At 28.1% G+C, this 27,101-nt stretch overlaps 3 protein-coding genes across 3 annotated transcripts; all 3 read left to right on the plus strand.

Moving 5' to 3' along the window:
* Positions 1–2,931: 2,931 nt before the first annotated feature.
* Positions 2,932–3,904, plus strand: LOC114188871 (LOB domain-containing protein 12). The gene is made up of 2 exons (XM_028077529.1): positions 2,932–3,209; positions 3,507–3,904. Exons 1-2 carry the CDS (start codon positions 3,054–3,056, stop codon positions 3,864–3,866), a joined length of 516 nt encoding a protein of 171 aa, XP_027933330.1. The 5' UTR covers positions 2,932–3,053; the 3' UTR covers positions 3,867–3,904.
* A 9,507-nt stretch (positions 3,905–13,411) lies between these two features.
* On the plus strand, positions 13,412–17,784 carry LOC114188753 (la-related protein 1-like). The gene is made up of 5 exons (XM_028077386.1): positions 13,412–13,682; positions 13,910–15,041; positions 15,317–15,460; positions 15,762–15,947; positions 17,537–17,784. Exons 2-5 carry the CDS (start codon positions 13,968–13,970, stop codon positions 17,615–17,617), a joined length of 1,485 nt encoding a protein of 494 aa, XP_027933187.1. The 5' UTR covers positions 13,412–13,682; positions 13,910–13,967; the 3' UTR covers positions 17,618–17,784.
* Positions 17,785–22,278: 4,494 nt separating this feature from the next.
* On the plus strand, positions 22,279–27,056 carry LOC114187380 (UDP-glycosyltransferase 87A1-like). The gene is made up of 2 exons (XM_028075625.1): positions 22,279–22,834; positions 25,908–27,056. The coding sequence occupies exons 1-2, from the start codon at positions 22,369–22,371 to the stop codon at positions 26,807–26,809; spliced, it is 1,368 nt and encodes a 455-aa protein (XP_027931426.1). The 5' UTR covers positions 22,279–22,368; the 3' UTR covers positions 26,810–27,056.
* Positions 27,057–27,101: the final 45 nt, after the last annotated feature.

Genomic DNA, 27,101 nt, shown 5'->3' on the forward strand with positions numbered 1-27,101 from the left:
CTTTTTTCTCCCTTTTTCACAACTTTCTAGAGTTTAATTAGCTGTTTTGAAAGTTGAAAAGCAAAGAGAATTTACTCTAACAAATTCAACACATGGCCCCATCATGATGTCTATTATTTTACCTATCTATAAACTAATTACAATTATTCCTAAGAACAAAACATTAACTTGATGTATAAGACAAAGCCATATGCAAATATTGACTGAAGATTAGGGTTCATGTGGACAGCATTTAATGCAAACAGAAGGAATAGGTCTTAGGGTTTCACAGCTACCTACACTTTTAATTTCAACCTCTCTTTAAATGTTTTAAAAATTCACAAGGCCTTGGTCTATGTCAGATCATTAATGCCATTAATTATCTAATTTAATTTATATTTTCACAATAACTACGTACTGATATGGAGACGAGTAACGCAACATGGCCACCTATGCATGGTTTGCATTAACGACTATGCAAACATGCAAACATTAATTTTATCTTTCTAAAATACAACTCATCCAATTTCTTTATATATATATATATATATATATATATATATATATATATATATATATATATATATATTAAAAATCTAAGTGTGATTCTAAGTCCTACATTAGTTAAAAATGAGAAAGTAGAGCACTATATAGGGATAAAGATCCATAAACTTATTGTATTACGGTTTTGGGTTAAGAGTGATGTCAATTCCTTATGTGGTTGAGTTAATTAGTGTTGTATCTTCCTAGTAAACCCCCCTTTGTAAACCTAACAAGTGGTATCCGAGCCGATGATTAAAACCGACTCAGACAAGTGTAGTAGTGAATCATGCTATTTTTGTTTACACTGTCATGACCGACCAAAGTGTAACTAAGTGTGTCATCCTGAGTTGAAGAGATTTTGTTTATATATGAATTTGATCATGAGATATTCATATCTATAAATTTGAAGGGGTTTGGAAAGAGTACTTTAATCGATATAAAAGATTATTAGATATTAACATTCAACATCTAACCTCCACTATACATAATTTGAGTAAATATGATTGAATTAGCACCACAAATGATTTATGAGAAAATTAGTAAGATATAATTGAACAAATTTTAATTACATGTGACTGAATTGATTTTATTAGATTTAACATGCTTAGATTTATTTTCAAATTTGATTGAAGGTACTAGTTAAGTCTTGAATTCTATAAAGAGATGGTTTAACTTGACAAATTGTGTATTGTTTTTTTTTTTCTTTTACACATGTTTGGACAATCAAATTGTTTCATATTAATATATTTGTTATTACTGAAATAAAAAATCACGAAACAAGACAATCATTCATATTTTACTCAATTATGTTCAAAATTAATGTATGGGGAAAAGTGAAAAGAAAAATGTGAACCCTGAATGTGTTACTTTGTTAGCATAAGAGGGTTCAAATGAGTTGAATAAAAAAATGTGTGCATTATTCAACTTAAACACGCAATTGGTATATGAATATGCATAGAGAGAAGAAGAATTTAAAAGGATTTGCATGTGAAATGCTGAGCCAACAAACATTCATATCCACAACTCTCTTCAACTCTCTTAATAGTAAACAAGACTTTCACTTACATTCTTTTTCTTCAAACTTTAAAATCATAAATTTAATTTATCAAAATCTAAAATTATTACTTTGTATAAGTTCACACGAACTATGAATGGGTATGTCCTATTGTATAACCCACATTATTTTTCTTTAAAATTTTATTGATGTATGTGTTTCGTAAATATTATATATTTAAATATAGATTTTATCCAATGAATTAACTTAATATATATTTTTCTTCATGGAATGCATTTTTAGAAAATTGAATATCTTTCAGCGTGTTTAAATTAAAGTATGTAAAATTCTCCAACTGGATTACATATTATTGGTACATACGAGTGTAAAATACGTAATGTGTACGTAGTTGAGTACATATATAAAAGTGAAGAGTCAAATGTGGACGTAAATACTGCACAACTGCGTGCATTGCCAACCCATCACGCGCCTTCCCACTGTTTGACCACCGCCTAATCAGAAAACAAATAAGTAAAATAAAAATAGTACGAAAAAAGGATTTTTCTTTTGTCTTAAAATAATAACACAAAAAAATATTTTATTTTTAAGTTTATCTGTTCAATCAATATTCAACATTTTCTGTATTTTAAGTACTGAGTTTGAAGTTAAACTCACCCTCTTAATTAATTCTTTTAATCTTTTATATATGCGGAACCACTCGATCTTTTCCTATTTATCCTATTTTCTTTCTTACTTCTTCCTCTCTCTCATCACCTCTTACGGTGTTACCCTAATTTTCCTTCATTCTTTGACTTCATTGCTCTCTTATGATGTATTATAATTATAATGCTGCAAATATATCTTTGACTAAACTTGTAATTTACAATATACGAAATACATATTATATATGTTCACACCAGAAGAAGTGTTTTCTAAATAACTTGGTTTCTTTTTTCAAAACATTTAATTAATACTATCATGTTGAAGTGCCATAAGATTATTTCAGATAATAAATTTTTTACTCCAAATGTTTAACACAATTACATAATTCAAACTCTTGTTCAAATTTCTACATTGATTAGAGATAAGGTCAATTTATAATATATTAGTGAGGTGTAAAATAAAATATTTTTGACATTCTGTTTCACTCGTTATCAGACCGCTAACGGACCACCCATATAAAGGAGGTGCAAACTTGTCTTAAAAAGAAAAGGCCGGACTCTAACCAGACTTGTTGATTAAGTTGGAAGAATATATATGGTATAGCAGTTGATTTACGCGGTTGATTGTGCATGCAAGTTAATTTAATATTTTCAATTCATACTTTAGAAGAAGGGCATGTGCATCTAGCTAGTCTCGATTAGGCAAGCAATTTCAAATCTCACAGACCATTTATAAATAACAAATTTTAGGCTCATTCTCTTAAATCCTTTTCTTCTTTGTGTTTTTGCCTCAGTTTTCTTCCTCTCTCATTGCACACAACAAAAGCATAATCTTGATCCTCTTCGTTTTGCTTTATCAGTGTATATACATAAAAATGGGGGGTACTTCACCTTGTGCTTCTTGCAAGTTGCTGAGACGTCGTTGCTCCAAGGAATGCATCTTTGCTCCTTATTTTCCTTCTGATGACCCTCGCAAGTTTGCCATTGTTCATAAGGTTTTTGGTGCTAGCAATGTCAGCAAAATGTTGCAGGTATTTCTAACTTCCTTCTACCCTTCTTGCAAGTCGTGACGATTTCAAAATTAAAATCGTGAGAACTTCACACAACTTTGTACATGTATGAAAAAGTGAAGTCGTGAAGAATCATAACAAATGTTAATATCTTATATTGGTTTTTCATAAATTAATGTTAACACCAAAACTATCATTATTCTTGATGCCTTCACTTTTTCATAACAGACTACGTATAGTTCTCACTATTTTACTTCTTATAATGGTTATGTGATAGTGTTCACTAAATGTGTTACTTTTGTGTGTGTGTGTGTGCAGGAACTTCCTGTTCATCAAAGAGCAGATGCTGTGAGCAGTTTAGTTTATGAGGCAAATGCAAGAGTGAGAGATCCAGTTTATGGATGTGTTGGAGCCATATCATACCTACAGAACCAAGTTTCACAGCTTCAAATGCAGCTTGCAGTGGCTCAAGCAGAGATTCTATGCGTTCAGATGCAGCAACAAGAACCTACCATAACCACACAAGTAGATCAAGATCACAAATCACTGCTCCTATCTGTAAACAATAACTTTGAACCTCTTCCTCACTATCTTAACTTTCCCTCTTCTTCTTCCTCCTCTTCAAATGTGTTCCAAGACCCTCATGAGCCTCTCAAGAGAGAGTCTTTTTGGACTTGAATTTTTTTACCAATAATGGATTTTGAACTGTTACAAAATGTTTTTGTTTCGATTTCAACCATTTTGTTTCTCTAGTCAGAACATGCCTTTTGTCTCTTAGTGCAGCACCCTTTGTTTTATTCCTAATGTTCACACATGTATATATTAAGGATTAAGAAAGAACATTCGAGATCTCACTTTCACTAAAAATAAAACAGAAGATACAACGATTTACAATGTATAAGTAAAATTAAAAAAAACTTTACACCAACCTATTTTATAGGATTTAGTTGTATGATGTGTGAAATATTAAAATTGTTAATAAAAGAGGAAGTGTGTTCATACAGTTTTTTTTTTTTTTAAATAGTGAAAAGAAAGATAGGATGAGATGGGGAAAACATGAGATGAATTAATATAAATGTGGTGGAGGAGGGACATGATATTATAAAATATTGTGTATAAATAATAAAAGTTTCATATATATTGTATGAATAATAAAAGTTTCAACGGAAAAAAAGAAGCAGAATGTACGGGTCAAATGATGCATGTGCAATTTGTCTTACAGGTGAAGTTATTATAATTGTTATATTGAAGGAATCTGGTTGAAGAGACAAAGAGTTATGTAATCATTTGAAAAAGTTAGAACAAATTAAAAAAAGTTACACAATCATATGAATAAGTTAGATTCAACAAGTAACTTTCCAATTAGGGATTTTGTAACTTTTTGATTAATTTTGTGGTTTTCTTTATTATTTTCTACTTATAAAGTAAAGTGTTTAGTCTTTATCTGTTAATAAAGAAATCTTCCTTTGACATTATTCAAAAACATAATGTTCATTTTGAAGCATAATTTTTGAAGTAATATGAATAAAGTATTCGTATAGACCATAATTAATATAATTATTAATAGTTAATCACATTTTACAAATAAATATTGCGATTAAACTATTTTATTATAATTGGGAAGATATGTGATTCTTAATTCCTTAAACAATTTGATTTTTGATAGCAACAGAAAAGCGGGAACACGTGTCCACCAATTCAACATTTTAAACTTATCAAAGTTAGAAATGATCACGATTAAAGTAGGATTAGCACATGCGTGTCTATAAAACATATATCATTACATTTGAATTATTTGTTTTGTAATAAGAATTTAATGAGAGAGAAGACAATTATTGACTAAAACAATTAATGATATTTTAATATATATTCATTCTAAGAGATAAGTAGTATTTTTTTTGTTGTTGGGTTCAAGTATACAATAAAATATTAGTCTCCCAAATATAAAAATTGATTTAAATTAATAACTATTTTATGTCATAACAAATTTGTATCATACTTTTGATCACATACTTAAAATATTGAATCACAGACTTTTAATAATTTATTAAAATATTTTATGTCATGTCGTCAGATTATATTCATATAATTAGAACTTTTAACCAAACAAAATTATAAATTTCACAGTTTGAAAATTAAAGTGACCGATATATTTGAACAAACTTCGATATAAATATTTTTGAAAGAAAAAATAAATTAAAGAAAGTGAATTGATTTTGTTCATGTATGAGTAAAAGAAAACTATTATATAAGATAAAACTAATTTATACTCAAATTTAAAATTTTTAATATAAAAAGCTTTCACAAATTTACTTACATATAAATTCATTTTAATGTATTAAAAAGTTCCTTTATTTTATTTTATTTTCACTTAAAGAGATAGGTTTCAGGAATAAGTTTATTGAAACATTCCTTACTTCCCTCCCAGTTAGTATTTGATTTTCTCTTTGTTTTATGAGTTTTTGTCACTTTCTTTCTGATTCTTGTTCTATATAATTGCTTAAGTTTGAACTTCCATGAATTAATATCCAAATGATGTAACAATAAGAATGGGAAATATACGAAACTCTCCTCCTTAACAGTCAATGTACTATATATGTTTTGATGTGTTTATGTATCATGATAATAATTTATAATTTTTATTTTGGTTAAATAATTGCTTGGGTTTTTAATTTTGATTCTTGTAGAAAAAAAATTCCATTAATTAAGTTATCGATATTACTACTCTAATCTTATAAAAATGGGAATTTATTAAGTCTCTATGATGTCGAAAGATTTACATTTTACAACTCATTATACAAGAAGTCATATTCACTACTCAACATAATAAACCATACATTGAAATTTGTTTAGATAAATAACTTTCTCATTGAAAAAGCACATATTATGTGCTTTTTTTTATAAATAAGATGATAAAAAAATTTAAATTGTTTATATAAGTTATAAATTGTAGTTGTAAAAAACAATATAAGATCCAAAACTTGAAAAAAATAATATATATATATATATATATATATATATATGAGAATAAAAGAATATTTTTATATTATAAGATTAAAAAAATTATCATGTTCGTGTTTGTGAGTGACCGTTATAATTTTCTGTTCTTGTCAGGTTATGATAATTATGATGTATGGATACATTACGTGTATCAGATACAACATGTAATCGATAAATATGTTTATTTTAAAAATAATAGGATAATATAGTAATATATATTATATATAATATATACAATAATTCTTAAAAATATGTTATTAAATCATGTATTAAAGTTGAAATATCAATACATCTTAATCACTGCTATAAAAATAAAATATTGTTGAATGTAAAAAAATAAACCAAAACAAAAAAGTGCATGTAGTAATCCAAAACAAACAAAAAAAAACAAGCCCATGTAATAATTCAAAAGAAAAGTCTCAACCAAAAATTGTGGGACTTCTTCCTCCTCTTCCAAGCATTTCTTCAACACTCACAAATTTTTTAAAAATTCCTAAAATGACTTTTTAATGTAGGTAAACGAATTTCGATATCTGATAAAAAAAGGAAAATGAATTTAGAAATTAGGTAGGCTTCTTCAAATCCTTTTTCTTCTTTTATCGGATTTTGAAATTATTTTAAAATTATAAGTGCCAAATAAATGCTTGAAGGTGAAGGAGAAACCCCAAATTTTTTTAAGTCATTGTCCTCAATCCTGGGGTCTTCTTCCTGTACCCCAATCTTTTCTCCTCTACCCCCCAAAAGTTTAATTAATTTCTACTTTGTTTTTCACGTTAAAAAAGTAAAAAGTAAATTTTCACTCTCTTATACTTAATACAGCACACACTCGTGCACTCAAAATTTTTAATTTAACATAGTCCCTTTGGTGCGGTAGTAACCCTTTTTCTCTCCCACTTTTTTATTCAGAAAAAAATCATTATGGATGGCGACATTCAATTTAGGAAATTAAATTGTGGATGTGGACATCTAGTTCACATGTTTTGAATTTTATTTTGGACCATTACGGATGTCGACATCCGGTTCAAACAATTACATTGCAGATGTTGACATCTGGATCACATTTTTTTGAGTTTTTATTACATATGTGGATGGTTTATTGGATCATTATGAATGTCTACATCTAGTTCAAACAATTACATTGTGGATGTCGACATCCGGTTCACATTTTTTTGAGTTTTCATTACGGGTGTGACTGGTTTATTGGATCATTACGGATGTCAACATTCGGTTCAAACAATTACATTGCGGATGTCGACATTCGGTTCAGACAATTGCATTGTGGATGTCGATATTCGATTCACAATTTTTTGAGTTTTCATTACGTTTGTGGTTGGTTTATTGGATCATTACGGATATCGACATCCGATTCAAACAATTGCATTGCGGATGTCGATATCTATTTTGCATTTTTTTTTAGTTTTCATGCATTGAAATTGTTCCATTACGAATATTGCACCATTACGGATGTCGACATTCGGTTCACTTATTGACATATGTGGTTTTCATCAACATCGGATCTATACATCCGGTGTAATGCGTTTTCATTCTCAATGTACCCCGATGCTTTCGGTAAAAATATGTACAAAATTATAATAAATAAATGAATATTTATAAAACTAAGAAAATCATTTAAGACATAAAAAAAATCACAACGCCAAAATACACAGTAACTATAAAAAAAGAACCCAAAATAAAATGAACCGGATGTCGACATTCAATTCAAAGATTGACATTTGTGGTTTCCTTCAACACCGGATCTCGACATCTGATTCCTCGGGTTGACATCCGTTTTTTTCTCATGTACCACCAATAAGTGAACTGGAAGTCAACATTCGGTTCACTGGTTAACATCTGTTTTTCTTTATTTTACATTACGAATGATCATATCTGTAAATTATGCAAACCTGATCTTGACATCTGATTTTGAGCATCCCGTACATTTTTTATAATTCTTTTATGAATCGGAGGTCCATATTCGATATTTAATCAAGTTATTTATTTTTTCAACCGCTTTCGAGCCAACGAAGGAATAAACACTGAACACCTTATATCAACAAACAACCAAAAACATGTATATGCATTACAAAACATTAAAAAATATACATGCTAACGCCAAAAAAGAAATTAAGAAACTCGTATACGATGAGAATGAAGGAAGAGAGAAGAGACATGAGTGCAAATGACCACAGAAGATTCAAAAAGAGAGACCACACCAAAAACTCTAGGGACCACACCAAAAAAATCAGCCACCACAGTAAAACGTTACAATGAAAAACACCGTTCATTGCAAGATGAAAGAAGGAAGAGACAAAGATTATATTTTGAAAGTGAGAAGTTTGGAGATGCAGGTTGCAGTTAAAAGGCAACGAACCAACTCATAGTAACTTTTTTTTAATTATCTTACATACCTCGATATGAAGGGTTTTAGGGGTAAAGGAGAAAGGATTGGGGGTACATGGAGAAAGCCCCTCAATCTTTACATAATGGCCCAATATTCTCCTGGACCAAAAGTCTAAGAGAAATGTTCATGCTTCGCTTAGAAGCGAAAGTGCATCGGTAAAGATAGAATTAAGAAAAAGGTATTTGGTAGTGAAAAAGAGAAAATATATAATTTTAAAATAATAAATTACAATAATTTTTTGGACAATTTTTTCAAATTAAATTTATACTTCTGTTCTTTTTTTCACCTTTGGAATGACATTTCTTATCAGACGCGAAAATGTAATGTTCTATAAACTTTAAAAAAATAAAGAATACATATGTAATGAAAAGACTAATGATAATTTAAAATAAACGAGAATTTTGTGTGAAAGTTTTAGAAAATTAGGATGCTAACATAATTCGAGAAAATATTTTAATTCTTGTTTTATTTTATTTTTTTAATCATTAGAAGCAAAAGTTGGGATCATTTTGGGAGTAATTTCATTTTTTTTCTTAAATATACATTTGGTCCCTATTTTTGTTATTTTTATTCAATTTGGTCATCATTTTTGTTTTATGTTCAATTAGGTCCTCATTTTTGTCAAATTGGTCCTTTTGAATAATGGTGTTTAAATAGTTAACGTTTTTAATAGTATATGCCACGTGTCAACTCCTGTTTTTTTTTTTCATATAATTTTTTTCTTAATTTCAAAAAAATTGTCCATGTCAAGTCATAATTGTGTCACTTGTTAATGTTAGTGTCACGTGTTAGTTTGTGGTTGTATTATTTCTTTTTGTTCAATTTAGTACAAATATTCGTTAATTTTTTTTTTCAATTTAGTCCCTATATTCGTTTTTTTTTTCAATTAAGTCCATATACTCGTTATTTTTATTTAATTTAGTCTCAATTTTTATTAAAATATAACAATTTAATTTTTAAAATTGACAATATTATTAATTACTTTTGAAATTCAATTATAAATTAAATATAATTCTTAAATTCAATTGTTAAATAGAATATAATTATTTAAAATATTATTAAAATAAAATTATTTAAAATATTATTCAAACATCCCACAATTTGTTTGAAATAAGTGTTGTCAACTTTAACTCCTTTTTCATCTTTTGTTTACTTGAAATTAGGAATAACAGGATTCTGAGTTGAATTGCTTTGATCCATTTTGAATCTCTTAAAAAATAAAAAATTTAAAATTAAAATTCTTACTTGTTTGATCATAATATTTGTTTTCATTATTTATTTTATTTTTCAAAATTTTTATTAAAATGATTCAACTAAATTTTTTAATTAAATTGACATTAACGAAATTATAATTTAGTTAAAAAAATACAAAATTAAATAATTAAAATGAATATTAGGGTCAAATAAAAACTTTAACACCAAAATTAGGATACAAATGTAACTAGAACAACTTTACAAACAGTTCATCGAAAGAAAAACCTTTATTGATCTATAAAAACACACCTTCGGTAAATATAGATGGTTAAATATTAGTAATAACATAAATACAAAAAACATGTGATTAAATAAAAATATACTGAATAGTTTTTTCTATGTCCTCTCTTTTTGTATATTTGGCCAAGGACGTTGCAGAACATAGTGGACCGTGTCTTTTGTTTCTCTCTTAAAAATATTGATTCCTTTTCACCACTTCAAGACACGTATTCTACTTCATCACTATCAATTTTTTTTGTCCTTATCGCCAATTCCAATTCGTGCAATCACTTTCGATAGTCACATTAACTTATTTTATTTTGTTTGATTTCATTTTCTTCTGATGTTTTTTGTTACAATTACCAACCACCAAGGTTGGGTTCAAAATTTATTCATTAGGTAAAAATAATAAAGTAAAAATTAAATGAATACATTATTTTAAAAAATTCAATATAAAATAGTCTTTTATTTTTTATGTCAAAATTTTCTGATATATCTCTCAAAATTTCCATATTATTTCATTAACTTAAGTACTTTTTTCAATTAAATCATCTAACTTTAATAATTTTTGAAAGTTTCACTTAAATTTGTAAAAGAAATTCAAATTCAAAAATATTTTGCTCATTTCTCTGTCATCACTTTTGATAATTTGTTTTGTAAATTATACTTGCCGATTACCCAATAAACGATCCATTATGATATTATTATTAGATTTTTCTTAAGAAATTATTGAAAAAATTCAATATCAGTGAACCATGAACCATCTTGATATTATATTTAAATAAAAACATTAATTAATCGGTTATTATGATATTCAAGTTTCTCGCTTATAAGTATTTATCACTATTTAGTATTTCTTCCTTTTAAATGATACAATAATCTTTAATAATTTATCTTAATATCATAAAAACACATCGATACACATATGCACACACGTTTCCATTCTTCGTAAGGGATAGCATTTGTGATGAACGATTTTTTTTTTTCAGTAAAATAATTTTTTTTATCTTTTTATAATAATTTATATTCATTTTCTAGTTTTAATTAGTTTATCTAATCAAAGACAAAAAATATAACAACAAAGATTATAGATAAAATACAATATCAACATGTCACTTTATAATACATGTGCCTAAAAATGCATAAAAAGATATTCTATATTCAAGAATTAAAATCATTATCTTATATACAATAATTATACATAAATATAATAATAATAAAAGGAACTTAAAGAAACAACATGATGAATGATGTGGGAACTAAAAAAATGAGAATATACAATTTTGTAAGCAGGCCAATGGGTCAACTCGCCCCATCCTACTTTTAGCCAGCACGGGTTGCGAGCCTATGCGAGACGGGTCATTGCGGGCCAGTGGGTTCAACATTTCAGTCTGCCCCGCATTTTTTGTGTGGGCTTACGGGCAAGTCTGACCCGCCCCGAATTGTCATCCATATTCATAAATAATATAATATTTCTTTAACCTTTTTTATCATCATTAAATTCCATGAAAGAAACATGTGATAATAATATTAAAATTTTGTCTCCTTTGAAATTATATTATATCCATACAAAAATAGGTATTTTCTAAATTTCATTTAATTTTCTTGTTTCTTAAATTTGACCGAAATGAGGTGAGAGTAGGGATGTCAACGGGGCGGGTAGAGTACGAGTAATAGTTATACCGTACCCTTCCCGTTGGATAAATATCTGTCCAATACCCGTATTCATATCCACAAGTACCCGCATGTATTTAGAAAAAAATAAAAATAAATATTTAATAATATATTATAATCGTAAATTCAAATAAAATACAATTCATAACATTCATAAATTTTAAACAAAGTCAAAATAACTCATTTAAATAATGTTGAATGACAATTTACAAAGAAATGTTTTTTTTAAACTAATTGATAAAAAAATAACTCATTCAAAATCAATATGTTAATATTTTAATCATTTTTTTATAAATTTAAATTATAGTATAGCAAATACGGGTATCCACGGGTACAGGTACTATGATACATGTATCCGTCCCGTTAACATGCAAGTATTAAAAATTCCGTTATCCGTAGGTATCCATTTCCTACCCGTTGTGGGTTTATCCGCGAATACCTGCGAGTATGAATTTTTTTGACATCCTTAAGTGAGAGGGTCAAAATTTTAATATTATCATCCAAATAAAATTATATCTCATATAGTTTTTTTTTTATGATTATTTGTTCACTTTGATCTTATTTATGAAATGTTTGAAAATGTCATCATTTTTGTAAATTATGGTATATTTAGTCATTTTTTAGACTTTGGAAATTATTAATGGAAGGTAAGTTATGACCATCACGTATCACTCCGTAGGTTTTTTAATTTTTATTTTAAAAAAGTTATTCACGTGTCAAGTCAACATTGTGACACGGGGTAGTGTTGGTGTCACATGTCAAGCCCGTGTCAAGTCAGTGTAAGTGTGACGTGTCTTATGTTCAATTTCGCATAATTTTTGTCAATATTAAAAATTAAAAAATAAAAAAACCACGTGCAACCGTTACTGTACACTGAACGGAAAGGAACTGATTGCAACGAATTTTCAAAAATAGGAACTCAATTGAGTCAAATAAAAATGGGAGGACTTACTTCAGATCTTGTTACAAAAATGGAGATCTATGCAATTATTTAACCTTTAGTTTATAACAAATGTTTTTTCATATTTAATAAAAAAATTTAATACTCAAATGTCATCACACAAGCAATTAACAAAATTATATATATGTTCAATTAACATTTTTGGGTTTATGAGGAGGTGTTGAATAAATTATAATGATGTGTTAAATTTAATTTAAATTAATTAAATAAATTCAATTAATTTGAATCAGTTAAATAGATTCAATTTATTTCGACTTATTTTATTTCAACTCCAGACTCAAACTCTGAAAGAGATTACTGAAACATACAATGACTCACATATCGAAACATTAAATTATAGCAATAATTATTTTTGTCTAGCTTAATATACCCATGTCACACCAAGTTGATTTAGTTTACTCACTTTGAAATGGAATAATATCTTCTACCGTAATCGAAACAAACTTAAGATTAAAAAGATGGAATCAAACCCAATTTTGAGTTGATCATTTGATATAGAATGGAATGGTAGTAGGCCTTGGTTTCACTTTCAATAAAACATAACATAATAATTTAATATTATTTGAAACTATAACTATTTTTTATATTATTATTGTAATATTATTATTACGCTTAGTACATATTTTTTAATAAATTTTTATATTGTTATAATATTATTATCCTTGTATATTTTTGGACTTAAAAGTAGGCCCAGCCCAACATAACAGTAAGAGAAGGGTAGAATTAGAAAAAAAAAACTAAAACCCTAACCTCTGAAACTCAGACAACAAGAAAGGAAATGGGAGTAGTGAGATTGCAGAGTGTAGACGAGAATCAAAATCACAAAATGGAGCGGAGCTGAAAGAAATGAAGTGATAGGAAAAACGCAACAATCAGTGTCGTTTCAGCTCGCTGAATCGCCGCTAAACTCGCGGTTCTACGCGAGTTTAACCGAGTTTGTTCGAGTTTGCAGGAGCCTACAAGAAACTATTCTACAGTTAACTAGGTTCGCGATTTTGATAACAGTGTTGATTTTGTTTTAAATTATTGAAAAATGAACTGAAAAAGTTCTTGAATCATATATCATTGCACCGGTTGTTGTAAACTTAAAACTGGTGTATATAAACAGCACAAGAAAAATAAATATGCAATGCAGGTGAATTCTGAAATTTGAAATTTTATGGGCTAATTTGACGTAACAGTTGATATAAACTTGTTGATTTTTTCTATCAGGTTCGTGTAGAGGAAGCCTCTTTGAGTTTTCCAACTAAGCATTTGTTTCACTGTGTCAATGAGAGGCAAGATTGGAATAAGGATCCCAAACCCCACTATTTCAAATGCCACCAGAAGAACGGTAGTTGCATTTTCTTCATCTTCTGGTTTCGGAGATGGCGGTCGTGGTCGTGGTCGTGGAGGATCCCTCCCTGGTTCAGGGCCGTTCAATTTCAATGAAAGAGCTCCTGGTAAGCCTAGTTCCAGTGAGCCCAATTCTGACATCACAGAGTCTCCCATTCCTCCTGGTTCTGGTCATGGCCATGGCCGTGGCAAGCCAATGCCTCAGTCAGGTCTTCCTTCTTTCTCATCGTTTTTATCTTCCATAAATCAGCCACCTGCTGGTCGAGGCCGAGCTACTGTGCCTCACCGTCAAAGTGATTTTCAGCCACCTGCTGGTCGTGGCCGAGCTACTGCACCTGAACCTCCAAATGATTTGGGGCCACCAGAACCCAAAAAGCCCATTTTTTTCACCAGAGAGGACCGTGTTTCTCCAACAGCGACAGATGGTGTTCCTGTTGATGTTGGGCATCTTAACAAACTTCCAGGTGGCATACTAGAGGTGTTGTCTGGACTTGGACGGGGGAAGTTCATGAAACAGCCAGATCAGGAAACGCGAGCTACAGAAGAGAACAGGCATCTTCGCCCTCCGCGAGCTCCTGGTGCAGTTGCATCCGACACTTTGCCAGAGAAACAACCAATACAAAGCCGGGATAATGCAGTGAGGAATGCACGGAGATTTTTGTCACAAAGTGAGGATGATGGAAGTGGCCCTGGAAGAGGAAGAGGATTTGGAGATAGAGGTGGGTTTGGCAGAGGCAGGGGCAGAGGCAGAGGCAGAGGCCGAGGCATGGGAAGAGGAGGATTAAGAGATAGGGATGTGGATGAAAGACGTGGAACACTCAAGGATGCAGAGGATCCATATGCTACAGGGCTATATGTTGGAGATGATGCAGATGGTGAGAAATTAGCCAAAAAGTTTGGGCAAGAGATAATGAATCAGTTAACTGAAGGATTTGAAGAAATGTCTGATAGAGTTTTGCCATCGCCATTGCAGGATGAGTATTTGGACGCGTTAGACATCAATTATGCAGTAAGTGGTTTCTACAGACATCATTATTTATTTCTTGAGAAATAATTAGAGGTAGTGGAAGTATAATTTTGTAGCTTAGCTGCATCTAGCGAAATTCTCTAGTCTTATTTGAATTGCTATAGGAAACTCATTATAACCATCCAATTCTCTATATCTAAGGACAACATTTCTATCGGGGAAGTTTTGTGAGCCAAACTTCTATTTTAAGTTTAGTACCCATATATTTCCATGTTTAATTGTTGTTCTTTTTTTCGCTTCTTTATTGATTATTGCAGATTGAATTTGAGCCGGAATATTTGGTGGAGTTTGATAACCCGGATATTGATGAGAAGGAACCAATTCCTCTTCGGGATGCACTTGAGAAGATGAAACCATTCTTGATGGCATATGAGGGGATCCAAAGTCAGGAAGAGTGGGAGGTATATTTTGACTTAGGATTCCAATCGTAACATTAATAGCAAATGTTTCAGGGCACAAGTTTTGATACTGACATCTTCTTCGCCTATAATTTTATGACTTGGTTGCTAATATCTTTGTCATATCAATCCTGTGTAGCAAGTACATAGAACAAGTACCGTATCAGTCACTATGTTTTGAAATTGTTGTCTATTTTATAGATGCTAGAGGGTAAAGGCTGTTGTTTTTAGTGTTCTCTACTGTAGTTTATGGGTGTGTCCATTTTTTGGGATCTTTTTCTTACCTAACTTTGTATCCTACTAGGAAATAATGGAAGAGACAATGGCACGAGTTCCATTGTTGAAAAAGATTGTTGATCACTACAGCGGACCAGACAGGGTAACTGCAAAGAAGCAACAAGAAGAATTAGAAAGAGTTGCTAAAACTCTTCCTGAAAGTGCACCATCTTCAGTGAAACAATTCACTAACCGTGCTGTTGTCTCCCTTCAGGTTTGGAACTCTAAACATTGATATTGTGTAGGGCATAAAATGTCTTAATACTTGGCTACTTGTTTTCCTCTTATGTTGATATTCTTATTTTAAGTATCTCTACGGATTATGTTCTTCATGCTCTCATGTCACTCAGCGGTAAATGAACCCCTTTTCTCAGTATAGTAATCTTATAGTTTTATATCACTAGAGAAATTATTTCTCAACAACAGTTGCATAATCAATTGAAATTCCAACAAATATTTGTTATTTTGTCCACGAATCCCGAATCTAAATTCTAATTGATAAAATCAAGCTCAAATGTATCAAGAGAATAGAATATGTATTTGATTTTGTATCAAGGCTGAACAGTTGATATTGACAAGGCATAGATAGGTAAATCAATTCTCTGCCTAAAGCTTAATATTTGTTTAAATCTATTAAAAGATATTGGCAAGGAATGCACGAAAAGATTGTTAGGTATTGGAGTTGGCTTTGGTGGAATGAAATAGTTATTTACTGTGTGATTAGAAATACAGGGGTTCCCAAGCTTTAGTTCCCCATATTATTGTAAATTGTGGCATTGTACATTAAAGAATTGATTCAGAACCTTGCTATTTCATGATTGTATGAAGTTTGCAGCTGTTTTGGTAATCAATTTATTGTCTGTAGTCACAAATGTTGCTGGAGTTGCACTAATCTGAATCGGGAAAGAAGACTACATCTAATATTGAAATGTTAATGTGTTGAGGATTTTGTTTCCTGAGTCTGGCATTAATTTGCTTGTCTTGAGACTGATTTATAATCTTTCTTTGTCTTTTTTATCCTTTCATCAATTCAGACGTGTGTGTGTGTGTGTGTATATATATATATATATATATATATATATATATATATATATATATATATATATATGCCTTTTTCACTTCTGACTGCAGATTTTTTATATAAAATTACAAGCACATAAATATATGATACCAATTTTCTTCGCATAAGAGATTGGGTATAACTGAAAAGTCAGGACTTTGGAATTTGCTCGATGAATTATTTGATAATTTCCTGGGCTAATTCTTTTTAGTGCTCTAAAAGTTGATCTAGTTTTATTTTTATTTTTTCTTTCAGTGGGCATCGTATATAAAATGGTATGTTTGTAACTTCTTTGTTTTGTGTTATTCATGTGGCTGAGTTTTCTTTGGTGTCGCTCCTGCAGTCACCTCTTTGGAAGAAATAACATTTTACTAACTTAAAAGTGTCAATTACGTAAAAATGTACATCAGAAAAAAGTATTAACTAAAACGATGGACAATGAAATTTTTAATTGTTGGTTACTGTTACATCTTAGCTGGTTATATCTTCAATTTAAAGTAGTTTTCTTACGTTGAAACGAGAACTACAATGGCATTAGGAAGGTTAAGAAACCTGTTTTGTTTTTGGATATTTGCATTATATTCTTTCTGTAAACACGTAATGCTAAAAAACTATCTATCTATATATATATATATAATCTTCAATTAAGTTCTTTTGCGTTTTTGTTGCCTTTTATTTCAATGAGAAAACTACTGGAAGGAATATTCTGCAATTATTTATGGTTGGTCTGAAATATGATGTAGAGTAATCCAGGCTGGGGATTTGACAAGAAATGTCATTTCATGGATAAGCTGGTTTCGGAAGTGTCTCAGCATTACAAGTAACTTACTTTTCCTTTCAAGCTTAAACATGGTGTGTTTTGTGTGTATACTGCCATAACTCTTGTAATAATATGAATTATAATGTTTTAGTGTTGTTGCTAACAATTTTTACATCCCTTTATACTTTGTAATAAATGAATTATCATTTTTATTAGACTTTCCAAAAGTAAGATGTGGGATCATAATGTTGATGATTGGGAAATTAGTGGTTATGATTTAATAATTTCACAATTAGTTTTATATATATGTATGACCTTTTCAGAATTCAATTTGTTTTTTAATTATTGATTTATTACTGGTTATGTTTTGCACATATATAATATATATTGATGATTGGGAAAATAGTGGTTATACTTTAATAATTTCACAATTAGTTTTATATATGGATGGATTTTTCAGAATTTTAATTGTTTTATGAATTTTAATGATTTATTACTGGGTGTGTTTTGCACATCTATAATATATGTATGTATATAATAGTTTTTTTTTTTCATTTTATTTAAACATGGATCATAATGGATTGTTAAGAAAAATAAAAGTTAGTAGTTATATACTTATTACTTAGAAATATTTATATTTATGTTTCAATTTCATCAATCAAATAATATTTAATGATTATGTCTTTTTATTCTTATTTTTTCGAAGTATTAAGGACATTTGAATTATTTTCTAGATAGAAATTAGTAAGAAATAAAAATATCAGAAAGATGATTGTGCAAGTTAAGTGAATGGAAGACATCAAAGATTAGTCTGTTAAAATTAGTTTTAATCAGTCTGGTATTCATTTTCATGTATTAGTTTAGTATTTGTTTTTAAAGAAGTATTAATTGAGTTTCAATTTTTGAAAAGATGTTTTAATTACATTCTTTTCAGCAAAAATTTATTAACATTGTTAACGGTATTGATATTTAAAATGAATTACAAAATTAAGTATTGATATTTATATTAAAATTTAGTGATAAAAGTCATAAATTAAATTTGGTATTTGTTTGAAAGATATTTTTTTAAAAATTGATATTAAATTGACTCATTTTTTAAAATAGATATCAAACTGATATATATAAATGAATAAATGAAGATGGTACCATCCTATTAATTAAATCTTAAAACTACGAAGTTCTCTTTTTCTTTTTGCTCTGGAAGAAGAATCATTCCATCAAAATCCCTGGATAAAAAAGATAATAGAATAGTAATAATAATGTTAACAAAATGAAGATTAGTTCTAAGAATTTGAATTAAATGAAAATAAATAAATGTGATAGTGCTATGAAAAAGTACAATAACTTAAAAAGTTGATGTGAATTTAATGTTCTTTCAGCTGCAAAGAGACAAACAAATAAAACTGACAAAAGAAAAATATCCACCGATGTTGTCGGCCATCTAGCATATTTGATTTGAATTTTTGAATTTGAAGTATAAAATTAATAAATATCAATTTAAAAATTAAAAATATCTATATTTATAACAATATCTTAATATATAAAGACTTATTTTTTTATCTATATTTTATTATTTTAATTTTATTTTTAATTACTATTTTAAAAATTAATTATTTAATAAATAATTTATTTTTAATCGTTATTTTTATTTTTTTTTACGTATTTTATTTTTCTAATTTTATACTTAATAACTATTTTAAAAATTAATTATATATTTTTTTTTATAAATTATTTTAGCTAAATTAGGGTGATGGTTGATTTGGCATAAAAAAAAATTATTTCTTTACCAGACTAGAATTTCCTTTTATTTTTTGTTTTAATGAAGTTATTCTCAAACTTTTTGTCTAATCTTATTTTATGCATAAATATATGTTTAAAAATTTTATATTATTAAGTCATTATTGATTTAAATATGAATTACAATAAATTGATGAATACTAATTTCAAATATTGAATAACATAAATAATCTTATCTGTTCTAATTTTTTTTTACCTTGTGATTATAAGCTTCATAATTCAATCATGATATTTTGTTACACACCATTTTAATTAGAATTTTGATATGATTAAAACATTATTTAATTATATGTTTTTTGTCTGTAAACAAATTAAAGCTATTACTAATGGGAAATATAACTACATACAAATAACTGAGTAAAAAAATAACTATTATATTGATACATGACACGACATATATATAAATTCCTAAGTTAGGTTAATAATAACAATAATAAATAAAATTGTTTAAACATGATTGATAGGAAATACTTGATAAAAAGTTGCCTGATTTGAATGGTAAAGCAGTAATGATGTTTGGTTAGTGATTGATAACAATGCTGTCTATCACTTCATGCTTAATTACTTACAGTTGTCAAGTTTAGGATAATACTTGTGTATTATTTATTTTATTCTAATTTTAAAGAAAAATATTTTTTAATAATTAGATTTTGATATATATTTTTTAATTTGAGATGATATTTTTTTTATTGATTTTTTTTTAATTTTTTATATTTTAAAATCATATAAAAGATGTTATTTTGTAAGAACAAATTATTAAAATTTAATTGCTAAAATATTATTGTTTTATTTTAATATAGTTACTAACATTGAACTGCGATTTTGGTTATTTAAACAAGAAAGAAAAATATTTTATAAGTGATAATGTACTGCTTCTCACAATCAAAATTATTGTTTAGACCTCGAGCTTATTAATACTTTTTTCTTCAAACGTCTAACAGTTTATCTATTTGTGATTATTAAAATACAATTTAAACCCATTCAGGCGTGTTTAATTCTTTTACATGTATCAATTTAATATATGAAACAACACGAATTTTGCTTTATGCCACAAAACTAGGTGGAAGATAAAAAAACTAGCTAAAAAATACCAGCAGATAGTAATTGAAAAGTTGTTGAACAAATTTACTAACTAAGTGTTTCTTAAGATTATAAGTTAAGTAGTTAATAAATATAAAGGATAGAATTAGATATGCTTATACTATATTTTTTTATATATATTTATCTGTTTTTTGTTAAAATATTTTTTGAAGATATTTCTAATTTTAATACTTAACTAACTTTAAAGCTCTTCTAATATGTTATTTATTAAGAAACGATTTTATTTATGCTTTTTTCTTACATCCGATTTATATATGTTACTTTATTTATTTTAATCTTATACAACCATATTTCTATTTATATTAACAAAATAAAGATAAGGATGAAAATAAATGAAGAGTAGAAATAATTTTTATAAACAAAATTTGATTATTTGATTATTAAAAATTTAAAGGCTTAAATACCTTTTTGATCCTCATTTTCGTAGTGTTTGTTGCGGATCGCCCTCATTTTTACAGAATGTTTAAAATGATCCTCATTTTCGCATTTCATGTTTTATTTGCTCCTTTTCAGTAACGCCGTTTAAATCATTAACGGAGCATTGTACAGGTGACACGGTTTGTATTTGGGTGTATTACGTGTACTGTACATATGGCTAATTAATGTTAATTTTTCAATTTAGGGAAAATTTGCAATTAGGAAATTTCTTCATTTTCGTCTTTCTTGAGCTTGAATTTGCAGAGAAAGCAGCTAATACTTGTCATTTCATCATTGGATTGTAGTTGCAGCTAATATTTTGCATGAGGCATCTGTATGCAAATTTTAGAAAAAGATTCTCTGACACAAAATTAAAAATACTCATGTGGAAGGCTGCTAGGAGCACACACCCAACAGTTTGAGTTTTGGAAAGAGTGATGTTAACAATTAAAGAGTTAAATATTTATGCTTACAAATACCTTATTACTATACTTCTGCAATCCAATAATGAAATGACAAGTATTAGCTGCTTCCCCTACAAATTCGAACTCAAGAAAGACGAAAATGAAGAAATTTCCCTAATTGCAAAATTTCCCCTAAATTAAAAAATTAACGTTAATTAGCCATATGTACAGTATACGTAACACACCCTAATACAAATCGTGTGCCACTTGTACAATGCTCCGTTAATGATTTAAACGGTGTTACAGAAAAGGACCAAATAAAACACGAATTACGTAAATGAGAACCATTTTAAACATTCGGTAAAAATGATGACCATTTTAAACATTCTATCAAAACAAGAACCATCCGCAACAAACACTACTAAAATGAAGACCAAAAAAGTATTTAAGCCAAATTTAAATTATACGTGGATAATAATTTAATTGAGTTCCTATTATAAAAAGTTACTTTCAAAAATTATTCTCTATCCATTTTTTATTTTTAGATTTTTCATTCCACTCTTCATATTTTTAAGATCAGATACGGTCATAAGAATTTTAGTTCAAAACACAACTTTTACACTAATCAAATATATTATCATAAGTTCATTTGTTCTTTTCTCGAGTCATTTTGAGTTTTGATACGCATGTGTGATACTTTTCTGATTGCATACGACTCAAGAAAATTCCAAGAAGATGATTATCCGGTGTTTTAATTATTAAAATATACTTAAATCATTCATTTAATTTTTTTTACAGAGTTATTAAAATTTAATTGTGAAAAACCATTTTTCTTTAGTTATTTGACCCATACCTTTATTTTACAATAATTATTTTTTTACTATAAATGTGGATGCATGGAAAGCCCGAGTTTCCCCACTTTAATGTAATAATTAATAAAGAATTTAATTACATTTACTATTTAACTTAATTACCTAATCGAAACAGTAATTACATGTTTGCCTTATACAGTATAAAACTTCGTACGATTCATGATAACGATGAAGACGCAACTCACACCACTACATAACTGTGTTGTTGAGTTCCATTAGCATCCATGGAGTTTCCTCTTCAACCACACGTGGTGGTGCTGCCATACCCATCACAGGGCCACATCAACCCCATGATCAACCTCTCCAACATCCTCGTCTCCAACAACCCCGACATCTTCGTCACCTTTCTCGTTACTCACCACTGCTTTTCCCGGACCACCTCCTCCAACGCCAAACTCCGCAACATAACCTTCGCCGCCCTCCCTGACCTCCGTCTCTCCGCCGACACCTTCGACGCCACCGTCCACGCCGTCATGACGCAGATGGAGGCGCCGCTCCAAAGCCTCCTCGACCGCCTCCACCCGCCGCCTACGCTCCTCATCTGCGACGCGTTTCTATCGTGGGCTGTCGCCCTCGCCAACCGCCGGAACATTCCGGTGGCCGCGTTCTGGACGACGTCCACGGCGGAGCTGTGGGTGCAGTATTTCCATCTTTTCCAAGGGAACCAACTCTGTCTTCAAAAGAAGTTAGGTGAACCTTCTGAATCTGATTATTCACTCACGTTTCTTAGCCTTTTCTAGAGTTTTTCCTTTGGTCTTTTTTAGTAATAAAAAAATTAATTTTAATATTTATATAAAAATAAAATATTTAGTGTAAAATATGTAAATATGTGTAAAAACTTGTTAAGTATTCAACTAATAATATTCTTTTTTTTTATTAGACATATGAATAATATTTGTTTGTGAAGAAAACAAAACTTTATAAATGATTTATTTTTAAGTAATTTTTATATTTGGTTATGTTTTACATTTATTTATTTTTTAGTTTAATTATTTATTTTTTAGTTTAATTAATCGGATGATATTCACTTTTGTTTGGATGTTCAGTTTGATATCATTTTTAAAAATTAAAATACTCCCTTGATCCATGTTTTTGTTGAAAAATCTCAAATAGGTCATAAGATTTTTTTTAGTCTCAATTAGGTCAATATTTTTTAAAATGTATAATAATTTGGCCCATTTCGTTAGTATGGTGTTAACGGTGGTAAAAATATACCACGTGTCAGCTCCTCATTTTTTTAAATTTTTTATCTTTTATTTTATTTTTAATTTCATTTTTGATTTTTTTTTAAATTATTCATGTCACGTGTCACATCAATATTGTGTCACGTGTCAAGTCAGTAAAGTACGTGTCAAGTCATTGTTTGAATACCAATTTGGTCCATATATTTGTTATTTTAATTATATTTTAGTCTATTATTTTTTAATTTTTAATTTCATCTTCTCCAAATTGAGAATAAATTTAACTTTTATATAAATTTTATAATGATATTTTTATTAAACATTTTAATAATATTAAATTTATTTTATATTTTGTTTTAAAATTTAAAAATATTTATTTTAACTTGTTACAAAATTGTTTTAAATAATTTATATACAAATGTTAGAGTTGGTTTAAAAATAACAATTTTATAAATTTAAATATAAAATTTAAAAAAAAATTTGTAAAAGATTAAAATAAATATATTTAATTTTTTTTAAAAAAGGACTGAAATGTAATAAAAATAATAAATATATGGACCAAATTGAGATTTAAACAATAATTTAACACGTGTCACCTTATTGACGTGATACGTGGCACAATATTAACGTGACACGTGATATGAATAATTTAAAAAAAAATTAAAAAAATTTAAAAAAAAATTTAAAAAAATTTAAAAAAATTTTAAAAAATGTGGAACTGACACGTGACACATCCTTAACACCGTTAACATCATACTAACGGAATAGGCCTAATTGTTACACATTTTCAAAAATATGGAGCTAAAAAAAATTTTAGGATCTATTTAAGAATTTTCAACAAAAACATGGATGAATAGAGTATTTTAACCTTTTTAAAAAGATATTAATTCAATTTTTGAAAAGCTGTTTCAATTAAATTTTTTTCACTTATAAGTTATTTACATTAAGTATTAATATTGAGATCTAAAATAAGTTACTAAATTAAGTATTAATATTTATATTAAAATTTATTGTTAAAATTTATGAATAAAGCTAATAACATTAATAATTTTTTGCCTGAAAAGTATTTAATGAAAATATTTTTTTAAAAATTTGTACTCAATTGATACATTAACGAATATCAAATCGTTACATATAAAAAAATAGTATCATCTAACTAATTAAAATTTATTTTTAAACCTTATTTTTTATAAATTCATGAGATGTGTAAAAATAGAAAATTACTTTTTTTTTCAAATATTTTAAACTATCATAATAAATTATTATTTCATTAAAAACAATTCATTGAGTTCAAACAATTAATACCATTCAATGTTTATGGTCATTTTCACTTTATTAAAGTTTTCCTTATTTTAATTATTGTAGTTTAGAGAAAAAAACGAAAAGAAACCCAAGAAAGATTAAACATGCTATGCTAATTCATAAATATTTATAAATATATAGTTAATAAACTAAAATTAGTTTATGTACAAATTAAAAATGAAAAATTGTATGTAATAGAAGATGTTCTATAAATAATTTGTTAAAATGAAATGGTAGTAATATATATATATATATATATATATATATATATATATATATAATTTTTTTGTAAAATTATATTATTATGTATGTCGTTAATATAGAATAGACTAAAAAAATCACATAAAATAAAAACAATAATAAATATAATGTTTAATAAAATTTAAATATCAAATAAATAACATGATAAGCATATAAAAAAACTCAGTAGTACTATGTTTTTGCAAGTTAATGATCATAAATATTATACTATTTGTATTTTTAATTTTTTAAGATTTTACAATCAATTTATTATTCTTTTAAAGAATTTATAATATAATATTTTATTTATTAAAATGTAGTTAATGAGATCAATGATTTCTATTTCTTCATTAATGTTTTTAAAATACTATTGGATAAGGTTTTATATATTTCTAATTTTATGTGATTAAAATATAACCGTGTCTGTCTCTACTGAGAAGAGTCAATGCTTAGCCAGCACGTTTCTCGTCTTTACAAGTAAAGGAATCTTTTGAAAAATGTTAAAATAAAAAAAAAAAATGTCACTGAAACCGGAGAAAAATATTGATCCAGATTTAAGCTTTGTCAAGAAAAATTGTAGTAGTTTACTTTTGTTAATTGAAAATATTTTGATAAATATAAATAAACGAATTAACATTTAAATATGTCTAAGAAAACTATATATCAATCAATTAAAAATCATATGAAGTATATTTTTAAAACAATGATTATAAAAATAAGATAAAATAATTATACATACAAATTTGTTATTAAAAACGGGATTTTTTTTTCATTAATGAGTACTTTGAAAACATGTACATAGTAATTTATATAGAATTTATTTATTCTATTCAAAATACATTGAAAGATACAAGTAATCGAGTTTAATATTTATTATATATATTATTTTTGTAATCCAAAAATACTGATTATTTTTTTAATTTATATAAATTATTTACACTTGATAAGATGCAATGAAGTTATAAAACACAACATAACTTAAAAATGTTGATTAATTATATCAGTATTTCTGAATCTCAATCTCCACTGAAATTTTGTAGATTATATTCCATCAACCTATTGGATAGATGGATCAGATGTTCCTCTTCTGAATGGGAAGAACAGAAAAATTCTGCAATTGGCATTGAAAAGTTGTGAATGGCTTCCAAAAGCACAGTACCTTCTCTTGCCTTCGATCTATGAGTTAGAATCCAAAGTGGTTGACGCATTGAAAGCAAACCTCAAAATTCCAATTTACACCATTGGTCCAAGCATACCATATTCAAGTGTTGCTGAAAATTCACGGAACCCTAACCCTAATATCAACGGTGGTTACATGGAATGGCTAGATAAGCAACCTCCAAATTCAGTTCTGTACATTTCACATGGAAGCTATCTTTCGATCTCGAGCGCTCAAATGGAGGAAATTGCGAATGCATTGCATGATGGGAATGTGAGGTTCATGTGGGTGACGAGAGAGGAGAGTCCAAAGTTGAGAGAGATTTGTGGTGAGAAGAAGAAGATGGGGTTGGTTGTGGCATGGTGTGATCAATTGAGGGTGTTGTTGCACCGTGCTGTGGGGGGTTATTGGAGTCATTGTGGGTGGAATTCAGTGATGGAGGGGATTTTTTGTGGGGTGCCATTTTTGACCTTTCCGATTGCCATGGATCAGCCATTGATTAGCAGACTCATTGTGGAGTATTGGAAGGTTGGGTGGAGAGTGAAGAAGGATGAGAAGATGGAGGGTTTGGTGAGAAGAGATGTGATTGTTGAGTTGTTGAGGAAGTTCATGGATTTGCAGAGTGATGATGGGAGAGAAATGAGGAGAAGAGCCAAGGAGCTTCAACTTATGGTTCAGCTTGCAATTGCTGAAAATGGCTCCTCTCACACTAATATCAGAGCCTTTCTCAACAACATAGTTCAAAGCGAAGAAGAAAGAGTTCAAGTTCAAAAGGATGGATAGAAACTGTGATATTTTCACAACTTTCTTTCTTTTACGTTCCATCTTTTAACTGGTTTTAGAATATAAAAAAATAAAAAATAAAAAACTATTTAAAAGATGACATCTCATATTATAAAAGAAAATTGTCAAAATTTAGTTGTTAAAAAATCATTTTTCTTATCGAAAGTTGTTATTTTTCCTTTATGTTTTCAATGTTTTCTTAATAATGAACCATTGAATGTGTTGGGTTATATATTTTTTTTTATAATTATTGAGAGATTGTGGTTTCGTATGGTTATATGACATTAGTCTT

This window comes from Vigna unguiculata, chromosome 6, assembly GCF_004118075.2.
Source record: "Vigna unguiculata cultivar IT97K-499-35 chromosome 6, ASM411807v1, whole genome shotgun sequence".
NCBI classification, from domain to species: domain Eukaryota; kingdom Viridiplantae; phylum Streptophyta; class Magnoliopsida; order Fabales; family Fabaceae; genus Vigna; species Vigna unguiculata.